This window comes from Aulonocara sp. 'chitande type north' Nkhata Bay, linkage group LG6 (genome assembly GCF_057382095.1).
Source record: "Aulonocara sp. 'chitande type north' Nkhata Bay isolate Kocher_YH1m ecotype deep benthic linkage group LG6, A_spYH_male_GT1.1, whole genome shotgun sequence".
Taxonomy (NCBI): Eukaryota; Metazoa; Chordata; class Actinopteri; order Cichliformes; family Cichlidae; genus Aulonocara; species Aulonocara sp. 'chitande type north' Nkhata Bay.
The window spans coordinates 11,233,728-11,248,215 of NC_141349.1; the positions used below are offsets into that span (position 1 = coordinate 11,233,728).

Below are 14,488 nucleotides of genomic sequence, written 5' to 3' on the forward strand. Positions count from 1 at the left end.
GATGTGATTTAAATACATAACAACGGCCTGTTGGTTAAACACACAAGCACTTGCATACACATTTAAGACATGAGACACGCTAATTCCATCTCTTAAAATGTGTCTATAGGTGAGACGCTTTGCCTTGATTGGAGCCTGACGCAGCAGTTAGGGGCAAACTCTATGTCCGAGTTAGTCTTTGCACAAGCAGTGCAGAAATGGCTCCGATACGCCCCAGATTGTTTGGGTGGTGCAGGACGCACATCATGCAAAAAATTACAAACTTCTGTGAATCATATAAACGTAAATAGGAAACTGTCTTTTAATAAAGTATTTAGCAAACGAAACATGCCTATTGACCTTTTTTTGTTTATTTTTTTTCTCTGTTACATCACATGCAATGCTTTCTTATTTTAGGATAATAGTATTGACATGATACATTGTGAGACATTTGGGTTTTTTTTATAAAGGGTGTCCAATTTAAGGAATAAGTACAATTATGTGTTTAGGTGGTTGAAGTATTGATGGAAACATGCAGTAGTTTAGTATTGGTTAAAATACCTATAAAGAAAGGTAGATTTCCAGTCATGATTTAACTGTTGTTTTAATAAAAAGCAAATATGCGAAAGAGGTGGAAAATCAACACCATAGCTCAACAGTGTTTCAATATCAGAATCTGACATTGTTTCAATGTCAACAGTATTAGAAAATACAACGTTGAATCAACGTCAGGTTTCAACATTGATTCAACATCAAAACCTGACGTTGTTTCAACGTTAAAAAAGGGTGCAAGAGTGACGTTAGGTCAACGTCACACTTCAACGTTGAATCAATGACACAGCCTGATATTGACTCAACATTGTTTCAATGTTTCCTTGCTATCTGGGAAAGTAGATATTTCATTTAAGGGAGGAAACACTACGAATATGCAAAAGCATTTGCTCACAAAACACGCAATGACCTTAAATGAATGTCATGTTTTTAATTCCGCTCCGGATTCGTGAATCTCAACCCAGCACGTCCTCTCCCGTTAATGCGGCAGGTAAATAATCAACTAACATTGCATATTATGTTAGCGCGATCTGCCTTATTACAAAACCTGCCATTACTGTGCATTTAGGTGACCATGATGAGAGAGACAGACAGAGTCTGGCTGGCTCAGATGGTAGCAGTTCTTGCTGCAGTCTACCGGTCGCGTCTCCTTTCAGGCCATGATAGACGAATGTCACGAGCAGTGACTAAGTTTGTGGTAAAAGGCTTGCACAGTAGTGATGCGAACGAAATGGCTCTTAGAGCCGGCTCTTTGACGTGAACGACGCGAGCCGGCTCCTTATCGCGAGCCGTCACGTGGGTTGTATTTTTTTTTCTTCTCTCACCCTCTCTCTCTCTCGCACTTTTTTTCCGCTTCACTCTGCACGCGAGCCTTGTGCTTTATACAGAGGGGGGAGGGGCGGTAGTTACACTCAGTAGCACACGAACAGAGCCAGAGGGAGAGAGAGAGAAAGAGAGCCAGGGACAACAACATCACATTAGAAAGGTATAGTAATCATCCACAACTATTTTCGGTTGCAGATGATAAAGGATTCAAAAAGTTTATTCATGTAGGTACATATGGCAGAGAATATGCATGTTCTTTTTGTTTTCATATTATAATTTATATTTAATTGTGTTGTGGTTTGCAGTGTTTTGTGTTGTTTTCACTTTAAATTTGTAAAAGGAAAAAGCTGAAAATTTAAATAGTTAAAAGTTGAAATGTGAATAGTTTGATTTTTGTATTATATGATTTATTTATTACATTTTATGTGGAGTGAATAAATAAAAGTATATTTACGGTGGCCCCTAGAGACAAAGCACATACAAACTTCAAATCACGTACGAACTCTGAAGCATGTACAAACTCCAAAACACGTAAAAACTCCAAAACACGTACAAACTCCGAAGCACGTAAAAACTCAGAAGCACATAAAAACTCAAAACACGTACAAAAGACAACAGAAGTGCTCCAGGATGCTAGGCGCAGTGTTGAGCCTTTGTTATCTTGTGGCTACACAAGCCAGCAAGTACCAACGACCGGATTTGGTGTGTGGTAATAACAGGTAAATGAACTTTTTTTTAAAATTATTTGAATATATATATGAGTGCCTGTGTATAAATACACAAACAATACACACATGCTTTCAATTGTGTAATTTAAGTGATCTAGTAGCTTTGCTTTGGAAATTCAGTTCATGCTAGAAATGTGTGTTGGAGTTTGTACGTGTTTTGTCTCTAGGTGACACCGCATATATTTATATATAAACATATATAAATAAAACCACTTTTTTTACGTTAGTAATTCCTTTTGTGCATAATTTTATATTATTGTTAATAATAAATTAATTAAAGCAACAAAACAATCTGAAGAGCCGGTTCGGAGCCGAAAGAGCCGGCTCTTTTTAGTGAGCCGAACCGAAAATCTCTAAAAAGAGCCGGAAATCACTATTATGTGATAGACTGGCACCCTAACCAGGGTGTACCCTATAACTTCTGCGTTATGCCCCAGCCCTCCTGCAACCTGTAAATCCATTGAATTTTGTATGTTAACCAAAATCTAGACTTTGCTGAATATTATGTAATATGAAGACAACATGCAGTGTTTAAGTGACCAAGTAGAATTGGGTAAAAGTTACTGAATAGTGTTGGAATAAAATGACAAAATTGTGAATGATTGAAATATTCCAAGAGCTTAACTTGCTTCATCTAAACATGTTTCAATCACGTTTTATAAACACAAAATGCACAGGTTTATGAATATGAATAAGTTGTGTCGATATAACACAGTTGTTTACGTTTCTCCCAAAGCAAAAAAAATTGTGTGCAACCAATGTACAGTACTGAATTAAGTAAATCCAACACGTTCACTTTTTCGGTGCACCCTGTACACCTGATGGCCAGTCCAGCTGTGATCAAACTGTATTAAAAAAGTAACTTCTCCTTATACTGTAGGGTCTTTCCCTTTGTCAGTACATGGAAGAAGTTTTCAGGCCCCTCTTCTGTGGAACCAGCTTCCAGTTTGGATTCGGGAGACAGACACTATCTCTACTTTCAAGATTAGGCTTAAAACTTTCCTTTTTGCTAAAGCATATAATTAGGGCTGGACCAGGTGATCCTGAATCCTCCCTTAGTTATGCTGCAATAGACGTAGGCTGCCGGGGGATTCCCATGATGCATTGAGTTTTTCCTTTCCAGTCACCTTTCTCACTCACTATGTATTAACAGACCTCTCTGCATTGAATCATATCTGTTATTAACCTCTGTCTCTCTTCCACAGCATGTCTTTTATCCTGTCTTCCTTCTCTCACCCCAACCGGTCGCAGCAGATGGCCGCCCCTCCCTGAGCCTGGTTCTGCCGGAGGTTTCTTCCTGTTAAAAGGGAGTTTTTCCTTCCCACTGTCGCCAAAGTGCTTGCTCATAGGGGGTCATATGATTGTTGGGTTTTTCTCTGTATCTATGAAGCGCCTTGAGGCAACTTTTGTTGTGATTTGGCGCTATATAAATAAAATTGAATTGAATTGAAAAAAGAAATTAATGAGAAGCAAAACATTTTTCTTAATAAAAAAAACCCATATTGCATATTTGCATGAAGACCGTTCCAGCCAATGGGGTTTTGTTGATAAAATTATTCTCTGTGATTGGTGGCTCCATGGCCACCAGCACAGTGAGAAGAGGTTTAAAAAGGTCCCAGCACAGCATTCACTGCAAGCAGAATGACAGTAATGGCTCGTCTGTTCCTCCTTCTCCTTCTGTGGGTTGGTGAGTCAACTATTGCACTTATTCCATATGTGTGTGTTTGCGTGTGTTCTTTTTAAACTATTCTTCAGGTAATCACATATCTGTGTAACCAAGCCAAGTTAAACAATCTTTTATTAAGTCTTGCTGTCATGGTTCCAGGCTTCTGTGCCTTAGTGGTTTTGTTTATTATTAGAATTTTTAGTTTGGGGGATTATTTACAGCTGTTCTGGTAAATTATTTTCAGAACAGCTTCTTGTTCATTTTCCTTAGTGATGTGTCGGTCATGAACGAAATGGCTCTTAGAGCCGGTGTCAGGTTTATATTGATGATTGTCATTTTTGCTTATGTCGTTGACCCAGGGTTTTTGAGTTTATTATATTATTTTGTAATTTCCTGGTCCCACATCTCTGTTCCCTCTGTTGCAGTGCATGCGAGTCTGTGTCTTTAGTTCAGTCTGTGTCATGTTTCCTTTTTTATTTTGAAGGTCCTTGTCTGAGGTTAATGTATGTGGTTTCGCTTCCCCTTGTCTCATTAGGCCTGATTTGCCCCAGCTGTGTTTCCCTCCTGTTACCCATTCCCTGATTGCTCCCTCAGTGTATTTAAGCCCTGTGTTTCTTTGTGTCTGTGTCGTGATCTACCGTTTACCTAGCTGTGTGTTCTGTCAGTCCTCTGGTGTAAGGGTATTTTGATATTTTCCAGTTATGTTATATTTGAGTTTAACATTAAAGCTGTTTTGAGTTCATATCTGTCTCCGGAGTCTGCACCTTGGGTCCTATTTAGTGATGGTGAGATGAAGCCTCATGATGAACTGAAGCTTCCCATCCAACTGGTCGACTCATGGTTCGAAGCATTGTGATGATTCATTTGCTCTACTGCGCCATCAAGTGGACAATTCAAGTGAAACGGGCTCAATGATTATAATGATGTGATGTGTAAACCGCTAAACCGAATAAATAAATTGTTTTTCATGGTTATTTATCCTGAATATTGTCTCAGTATGTCTGATACAAAAGAGAAAGTGGAAACTATCAGTACACAGTTTTTGGGATGATTGTGTAACTGCGTAATCATTCTTATGTACATCTCAATAATGACACAAACTAGTGTGTGGCACTTCAAGTTGAATGAATAAAGGAATTACTATTGTTCATGACACCAATAACTGAACTCTAAATATTAGTTATATTTAATATTATACTAATTTTATATTATATTAATTTAATATTTGTGTATAATAAATTGGCAGCTTAACACAGGAATGTACATGGAAACAAAAAGGGAGGGAGTTGTGATGTGAATGTGCTTGTATAACAGTGCTCATGACACTAGGGAAAAGTTTTCATTTGTTTTTATTCAAAAATAGCAGCTTTCCCACAGTGCTGGGCTTAAGACGGTTCCTCTTTTTTGAGAGGATTTCTCCTGCTTTTGAAAATATCCTCTCACAGGGCACAGATGAAGCAGGGGTTGCAAGAAAAACCACAGCAAGTTTATACAAGTTTGGATAAAGAAATTTGTGTCCAGTACTCCAGTAGCTATGTAACACGTACGTAATCCAATTCCACAACACGATGTGATGAGGGAATCAGCTGTGTTTTGCTGCCCATTTTATTTCGAATCTGGCGCAAACCGGTGAACCAGTTCCCGAATCAGTCATGTGGTACGGACTGCCCGCGAGGCCTCGAACGTCACTGCATACGTAATCAACGCAAGCCTCGATACGCGCTTCAGAAAAACGCCCCCGCGATTACCCGATGCGCGATTCGAAGCTTCGACACACAGGACACATCACTAGTCCTATTCCTGTCTGCACACAGCCGCTCATAACAGAAGATCGCGACCATACTATGGACCCAGCAGACATTGAACTTCAGGAGTGACGCCGAGCAGCCTTTGCCCAGCTGGAGGAGGAACTCCGCTGGAAGCCATGGCTCACCCCTGACATCGGGCGCATTTTCCATGGCACTCGGCTGGCTCTCGGCGGTCCCCGGAGCTGCCGGAAGTCTCCACCTGTTGCTCCGCTGGCACTCAAGATGCGGCCGCTTCAGTTGGGAGTCCTCCGCGTGGCTTCAGGCGCTCACGCTTCATCCTCAGCGTCACCGTTCTGTGCACCGGAGGTTCAGTTGCTCACGCCGCCAGCTACCTCTGCTCAAAGGAAACGGCGCTCACGTCACCGTCATATGGACATGTCTGAGCAACCTCCGGTGGTGAGTCAAAAGGACTACACTTTCCACACTCCACCTGAGCTGTTAAACAGTAAAGACTATGAACTTACCTCAGACACTTTCGGGATTTCTTTTCTCGACGAGGATTTGGATTGGGAGGCCAGTTTTGGTTTGAATCCTCCCACGCTAGTTCATCACAATAAGCATTCGTCTGGGATTTTTAGTTCGAGGTCTGCTCGTTGGGGTGGGAACAAGCTAAAACCCAAGTTTGCCGAGTCTGTTTTTTTCTGAGACTGTGAACACTGCTAAACCTAAGACTACACAGACTGTTAAACGTGGTGGGAAAGGGTCGTCACCTATTTTTGATGGTCCGGTTTTCATTGAGCCTGCTCCTTTGCCTTCCTGTGCTCCTCCGCCCAGGGCGGCTGTAGTCCAGCAGTCTCCTGCACCTGTATCTGTTCCTCGGGTGAGGGGGCGGCGGCCCAGCAGGGCCCAGTTTGTCCCTGCTCCAGTTTCCAGGCCAGCTGAGGCTCCGCTAGCCTCTGCGCCCGTAACTACTCCGCGGGTGGGGAGTAGCCTGAGTTGTCCTCAGGCTCGGTAGGCTCGGAAAACACTGCACGTGAAAGCGCATCAAATACGACTTTTTTGACCCTATGCGACACTTATCCGATCATGGCATGACAGTGTGAACAGCACAAATGCAATATTTTCAAATCCGATCTGGGTCACTTTCGTATGTGGTACTGAATCCGATACATATCTGATGTTTTAGAAAGCGACTGCTGTTTGAACGGTCATGTCGCATTAAATCAGTCTTTTACGTCACTGACACAAGACAGATGCCAATTATCAGCGCTGGAGAAGCGCCCAATAAGACATCGCGAACACTACCTGGCCATCCAGTGTAGATGTTAGTGAAACTGTTTGGAAGACAACGTTGGAGAAACGTGAACATTTTTATTTATAATGTATAATCTGCAGATTCTGACAGAAATCTGCAACTATCATTTGAAGCACCGATGCTCTCTAAAACAGCAATAAGGATAATTATTTTGTCATTTACATTATGTAAATAACTTAAAGCAAAAATTGGGAAACGTAAAGTCCGAAACAAGTCTTTATATTAAGGGCCATCAGTCAAACCATACTGTTTTCTACAGTCATTGGTCTAAACAGAGCGCGTTGTGTGTGACGTCTTGTTTTGCGAATGCGGGCCGCTTTGAGGGTTCACACGGGAGCGCATTTGCTGTCACATTTTATTTGTAGTGTGAACAAGAAGACAAAAAAATCAGATTTGATCAAAATATCAGAATTGAGCATTAAGACCTGCAGTGTGAACGTAGCCTAAATGCATCACTGTGCTGAGTATACATGTCGGCACGACGTGGTGGTGTAAAAAAGGTGGATCCACCTCAAAGTTCGACTTCTCAGTATTACTTTAAAAAAATGGTTCAAGTGCTTTGAATAATTTATATGACTTGGAAAAAAATGAGCATAGCTAAGGATATTAGTGCTAAGTCATGATTTTCTCAGAATGTTGCTGCTGCTCGCTGACTTTAGCTAACAGCAATTCCTGTATTTGATTCATGTTAAGTACATTTATGTCCTTAATCTTTAATTTTTTTATTAAACATCCTCATCTTGTATACAGTGGCTTGCAAAAGTATTCGGCCCCCTTGAACTTTCCCACATTTTGTCACATTACAGCCACAAACATGAATCAATTTTATTGGAATTCCACGTGAAAGACCAACACAAAGTGGTGTACACGTGAGAAGTGGAACGAAAATCATACATGATTCCAAACAGTTTTTACAAATAAATGACTGCAAAGTGGGGTGTGCGTAATTATTCAGCCCGCTTTGGTCTGAGTGCAGTCAGTTGCCCACAGACATTGCCTGATGAGTGCTAATGAGTAAATAGAGTGTGTGTAATCTAATGTCAGTACAAATACAGCTGCTCTGTGACGGCCTCAGAGGTTGTCTAAGAGAATATTGGGAGCAACAACACCATGAAGGGATAAAGTTATTGAGAAATGTAAAGCAGGCTTTACATTTACAAGTCATACTAACTTTGACATATATTTTTATATGAATTGAAAACTTTCTGTCTGTACATAATTCCAACAGATTTTACGAGGTTGTAAGCTCACGTAGCCAAAACTCCAATAATGCTAACAAGCTTTCACCATTTCATTGGTCTGGTGATGCAACTACATAATGTGTTTTTAACAGACCCTAAACAACACCCTTTCAATGAACAGCAAGACACTTGACCCTACCGCCTACTGGTGTTGGCCAGAGGGGCCGATGGCGCGATATGGCAGCCTCGCTTCTGTCAGTCTGCCCCAGGGCAGCTGTGGCTACAACTGTAGCTGCCTCCACCAGTGTGTGAATGTGAGAGTGAATGAATTGTGGCATTGTAAAGCGCTTTGGGTGCCTTGAAAAGCGCTATATAAATCCAATCCATTATTAATGTGTGTGTGGGGTGGGGTTCAAAGTATACTGAAACAACAAACAATTTAGGCATTTCAATAAAGTTACATTATCTCTGCTCTTTACAAGTTCAAAGCCACAGACCAAATTGTGAATAGAACTGTAATTTCACTGTTTCACTTCAGCAGCATCAATCTTTGCACAGATAATCTTCATATGAGGATTTCATGTTTATTGTCAAAGGAGATTATATGCTAGAAAATACAAAAAATAAATAACAGTTTGGTGAGAAAAATATTGAGTTTGAGTTCAGTCCCAAGTTACTTTCACCAACTTGTCTCTGCTGTAATATTTGGATTAATTCAATGAAGTCTTAGAACTGTTAGCTTTATTTTAAAACCAACATTGTATAATATCAAAAAATACTTTTAGACAGGCCTGTGTTTTTGGCCTGTCATTTTTAAGCAGGAACCTCAGAAAGGTATTTATGAGTTTTGTTTGACATCAGAAAGTAAAAAGACTGCACAAAAGCTACACGTGTTACCATATTATATGACCCTTGCTATAACAGAAATGTATTAACCCCTTAATATTTTTTGTGTTGCTTTTTTTTTTCAGAATGGCTTTGACAAAGCTTCTGAACAACCGCCCTGACACGCCATATTCCCGGCCACCCCCACTGCACATGAAAATTTTAAAGTCCTGTGACCAGCTAAGGGTCACAAGCTGGGACTTCAAAGATGGAACACCAACACCTCTAATGACAAAGAAGAACACCATTGCGGCGATCACCAATGGCCAGACTGTGACAAAGATCACAATGTTTGAAGAATATGCCTCTAAAGTCCAGCTCGGGGGGTCATACATTATGAGAGGCCATGAACTCAGTGGCACAGGCCCCCCTTACAACATCAGTATCACAGCCAGGACACAATTTTTTATTTTTTATTTTTTTTTTAGGGCACCGACCCTAAGTGTGAGGGAAGGTCTTGTAAAAGAAGCAGAGGATCTTCTGCATCCTCTTGTTCCTCTCACCCCACTCAAGATGAGCTCCACACATGAGGGACTCATGACAGTTCAAGGGGAGGTGGTGGAGGTAAGTACTTGTGGTTCCATCAGAATTTACATGGATTTAGGTTTCCAAATAACCCATTATTGCCAGTATTTTTTACAGTTAAAATTTTGGTTTTTGCTGTCAAGCAGAGACTAAATTCTGTTAAGATTGTTAAGCACAATTTTTAAAAAATATTTACCTCAGACCATTTCTGATATTTTTGCAGCCAGTTTGCATTGTGCCTGCGTACATTTGTGTTGTAAGGGCTAGATTTTAATGAACAGTCTCTACTTGATAATAAAAACAAACAGAATAATTATTTTATACACTGCTGTATATAAATTCACACAAGGCTTCATCTAAATATATCCTTTATAATAAAAATAAAAGCAGATACAACAGAAATGGTCAAAAAGTACCCTGAATTGGGCATAATGGAAAACAAATAGATTTTGTATACCTGAAACTGGCAAACTTTTCATTTAAGTTGCAAAATGTATTGTTTACAGAAGGATTTCCTACAACCTGTTTCATAATCACAGTATATGAAAAACATCCTAATAACCGATACAGATAAAACTGCTTCTGATAAGATAAATGGCATGTGCAGAATACTTAACAACAACCATAACATAATCTAAACAGATTACTGAAGAAATAAAATCCTATCACAGATAACTACACTGACTATTACTGACATTAAATTTCAATTTTCTTTTCAGTTTTCTGCTGTAAAGAAGGTGCTGTTGGGAAAACAACATGTTCCCCTTAAAAACCTCCAGCTGAAGGAGGTAATGGTGCAATTTAAGTTTTATATTGAAAATGGTTAAACTAATGTGACAAATGTGACATTGCTGGTATAGAATGTATGAGGCTGTGAGCTTTTTTTTTTTCTAGTTACTGGACTTGTTGTTATTTAATTAATGAATCTTTAATTCTGTCATGTTTGTGATTTCAGGATGGTTTTACCATGACAATCTGCCTCTGGAGGGAGGCAGCTGCTAACAACTTCAACGTGGGAGACCACATCAGCCTCTCTCACGTTAAGCAGAGACAGTCCTCATATGGCGTACAGCCTTTACACAGATTGAGGTATGAAGAAGCTTTGTTTGTCTTATCAACAAATGTTTAAAACTATGTTTTCAAATTTGACATAACATTATATATTATATTATCTTACACACACACACACACACACAAACACTACATATAGATAGATAGAAAAGTTCCCCCCTCGCCCCTGCGGGCGGTCAATCCTTCAAGCTCGGGTCCTCTACCAGAGGCCTGGGAGCTTGTGGGTCCTGCGCAGTATCTTAGCTGTTCCTAGGACTGCGCTCTTCTGGACAGAGATCTCTTCTGGATAGGGTTGCCAACTCCCTGAAAAATAAATAAGGGACACCTCGTGGCCAGGGCCGGGCGACCCAGTTGTCTTCACCCTTCCCAGTTTGGTGAATTTTCTAGCTCTTTTTTTGTGTGTGAAATTATTTTTTTAACCATTTGACTTGAAGTTGATTTAAGTAGATGCATATTCTATTCTTTGTGATATGAACACATGTGAAACAAATGATCATTTAGCCATTTATTTTTAGCTCAAAATGACATTAACACAATAAAACAGGTCTCTTTCTTAAACAGAAGCCTGTCATGCTTAACTTTTGAGAATATAAGTAAATCTTTCTTTAAAAGAACTTTGTCCTGCTTAACTTAAAATTATAGAAAACAATAGAAGGAAAAATATTCTTGTAACAGTGCACATTTAGTGCATTTAGTACAATTGGCTTCAGTTGAGGTATTATTTCAGCTTTTCTAAAGCTAATCAGCTGCTCCTGTTTGTAAACCCGCTTGTTCCCATGAATACGCATCATAACTCATCATCATTATTCATCTATGTTTTACTTTTATGTATTAGTCATCTATTTGTTGTAATCATCTATCCTTGCAGTTGTTTATTACACTAAATAAGTTATATTATCACACTTCTGGCCACATAGCGCTGATATTCACTGCACATGCCCATATTAACTTTTTCCAGCCAGGTGTTTTCCTTTTCCCATTCTTCCCTTTCTCTGGGGGAAACAAACATTGCTGCGCTAATGCTGGGCTCACACTGTGCGGTTTTAGGCCTATTTTGAGCCGATTTTTGAGTCGTGCGACCGATTTGGTGATCGGACCGATTTTGGCCTTCATCGTGCGTCGTGTAGTATACGTGGGGTAACGAGAAGCGATTAACACCTCGAGCAGCTCCCGATCATCAATCGCTCGTGAGGGTGTCACCACAGGCGCTCACACTGCTCACGCGCAAACACGTAAACGTCGGTGAAAAAGACGGAGCAGCACAGCTGTGCAGCGTGTGATCTAGACACAAGCGATGGAGGCACAACTTGTAGAACTTTGGAAAGCTCATCCGAGCCTTTTCGATGTGGCATCACAAAATTATCACGACCACAACAACCGTGGAAATAGTTGGATTTACACTGCTGCTCAATCACAGCTGCCTGATCAATGTTTTTCATTAGCAATTTAGCAAAGTTGATGGTGGTGGTGTGTCTGTGTGAATGAAAGACAGAGAGAGCGAGCGACAGATTTTCTGTTATAACCTTCATTTTATGGACGCACAGTGTGAGCACTCAGGTCGCATCAGAGCATCGGGCGGTATAGTGTGAGAGTACATCGTGACCTACGAACTTCTAACCCCTGCGAGTCAATCGTGCAGTTTGAGCAGGAGCTGAATAACGTGACTGAAAAAAATTGCACAGTGTCTGCCCAGCTTTAGGTGTACTGTCGTCCGAGACTTGCACCGCAGTGTCGGTGTTTGTTTCCCTGTTGGCCATGCTTCTTGTTGTGGTCATCTGTTGTCTTCCGGTATTTTCTCCGCAAGCGACCTTTCCTCGACCAGTGAGATGAGCGATAATCTGAATTGTCATAAGTTTTTCCTTTCCAGTCTCCTTTCTCACTCACTATGTATTAATAGACCTCTCTGCATTGAATCATATCTGTTATTAACCTCTGTCTCTCTTCCACAGCATGTCTTTATCCTGTCTTCCTTCTCTCACCCCAACCGGTCGCAGCAGATGGCCGCCCCTCCCTGAGCCTGGTTCTGCCGGAGGTTTCTTCCTGTTAAAAGGGAGTTTTTCCTTCCCACTGTCGCCAAAGTGCTTGCTCATAGGGGGTCATATGATTGTTGGGTTTTTCTCTGTATCTATGAAGCGCCTTGAGGCAACTTTTGTTGTGATTTGGCGCTATATAAATAAAATTGAATTGAATTGAATTGAATAAGTGTGCTGTCAGCTCATTGGTCACAAAGCAGGAGAGGGGCTGGGAATTATGTTTTCAAACAAAGCGTTAATTCCATTAACATTTATAGACTACTTTTGATTCTCACTGTATTACGGGACAAAGTGCGTCCCTTATTAGCTCAATACGGGACGTGTACTTTTGTTTCGAAATACGGGACGATTCCGTATTTTAAGGGACGGTTGGCAACCCTACTTCTGGACAGAGATCCCGCACCACTATGTCCGGTTGGTTAGCTGTTCCCAGGACTGCGCACCACTAAGATATTGCGCAGAACCCTCAAGCTCCCAGGCCTCTGGTAGAGGACCCGAGCTTGAAGGATTGACCGCCCGCAGGGGCGAGTAGGGTTTTTTTTTTTTTTTGTTTTTGTTTCTCCAGGTGAACATGATTAACCATTTTGGAATTGACTTACCTGGATGATTCAGCATGCATCAAGACATAATGTGTGTATGTATGTGTCTTGGTGACTTAGTGAAACCACGTGATGACCATAGGTTTTCTTTTTTCTTGTTGGATAATAAAAAAAAAACAACGTTTTCTGGGCTAAATGTGTGCCTATGCTGTGTCAACAGACAAAAGTCGAGGAGAGAGCTGACATCCTCATTGGTGTGGCCACGGCAGAAATGCCAAACCAGCTGGAGGTGTTGCTGGAGGATGGAAAGAGCCTGTTCATTCAAACTGGCCTGTGGAGTCTCTTTGATAAGGAACTGGAGGAGGCAGCAATCAAAGTTACTGTTAAAATTCAGGGAAAGCATATTGTACATATTCAAAAATATCAGTGCGAATAATTTAAGGAAAATATAAAGTTCCTTTGTTCACTTTGTTCTAAAATGTGAAAGATTGTATTTTATAACTTAGGAAACAAAATTCATTCTTTTTATCAGTATTTATAATTTTTTATGACATTTTGTTAAGTTCTGTACTATAGTTAACAGTTTTAGTATTTTCCAGTGTTAAGTATTTGTATATTAAAAATTCTACATAATCTTATATTTGTGTTTTTAATTTTTAGAACACTGGAAGGCTATAAAATGTTTTTAAAAAAAGAAGAACAACAGCACAGTTCAAGACTTAATGTTGTATTTTGTAGATAAAAAAGGGGGCAGGTCTATAAACAATATTTGATTTGTACCTTTTGAAAAAGCCAACAAATTCAATGCCAATACAGCCAAACTCAGGAGATCAGTTAGGAGCACAGCTGAGCAAAGGTGATTCCAAAAAAATGGAGAGAAACTCTGCCATGCAGTGCCATGCTGAGCAGACTGGTTTACAGCCACAAGAGAGACTCAGCGTTCACAGATCATAAAATCTTCAGGGAGCAAAGCTCTCAGAGAAGCTATAATGCAATCCACAGATAGAATACAGTCAATAAGCTCCAAGTGAAATGTTAAACAGTGCATGGATAGCTTTTTGTTCAGCTTTTTCTTCGTATCCTTTTTCCCCCTTTCTAAAGTCTCTTCAGAGGCTTTGCAGTTTGTCAAACAGCAGCTGGTAAAAAGGCTTTTGCAGTGAGGCAGGGAGCCTGTTCAAACCAGATTATGCTTGATTTGATGACTGCAGAGAACTTGGGGCTGACAGCTCAGATTAGGATCGGTTCTCCCTTGAAAAGGCATTAGTGTGTTCTGTCATGGCAGGATTTCTGTTCAATGTGCAGGTAGATTGAAATCAACGGGCACCAAAGACACCCAAACCTGAGGGATCATTACGTGACACCCAAAGCATCTGAGCAGTCTTATTCCTTCATCTGTACCAAATTACTCAGATTCACAGACGTCGTGCACAGCAGACCTGCA

The 14,488-nt window shown here is 40.5% G+C and overlaps 1 protein-coding gene across 5 annotated transcripts; it reads left to right on the forward strand.

Moving 5' to 3' along the window:
- The first annotated feature begins 1,422 nt into the window (after positions 1-1,422).
- On the forward strand, positions 1,423-13,543 carry LOC147327297 (uncharacterized). Of its 5 annotated transcripts, none has more exons than XM_086294906.1 (5): positions 1,423-1,516; positions 3,290-9,443; positions 10,124-10,192; positions 10,360-10,493; positions 12,425-12,885. In XM_086294906.1, exons 2-5 carry the CDS (start codon positions 8,967-8,969, stop codon positions 12,666-12,668), a joined length of 924 nt encoding a protein of 307 aa, XP_086151032.1. In that variant the 5' UTR covers positions 1,423-1,516; positions 3,290-8,966; the 3' UTR covers positions 12,669-12,885. The 5 variants fall into 5 exon arrangements, with proteins under 5 accessions (XP_086151032.1, XP_086151033.1, XP_086151034.1 ...); XM_086294907.1 differs by having other exon boundaries at positions 1,458-3,771; positions 8,966-9,443; XM_086294908.1 differs by lacking the exon at positions 12,425-12,885 and adding an exon at positions 13,268-13,542 and having other exon boundaries at positions 1,458-9,443.
- The last annotated feature ends 945 nt before the right edge of the window (positions 13,544-14,488 follow it).

Bases quoted from the DNA above. Each gene is read 5' to 3' on its own strand.
- LOC147327297 (XM_086294906.1), top strand. From the start codon at position 8,967: ATGGCTTTGACAAAGCTTCTGAACAACCGCCCTGACACGCCATATTCC. The intron at 10,193-10,359 runs GTAATGGTGCAA...TTGTGATTTCAG, and splicing joins AAAACCTCCAGCTGAAGGAG to GATGGTTTTACCATGACAAT. The intron at 10,494-12,424 runs GTATGAAGAAGC...TCTCTTCCACAG, and splicing joins CAGCCTTTACACAGATTGAG to CATGTCTTTATCCTGTCTTC.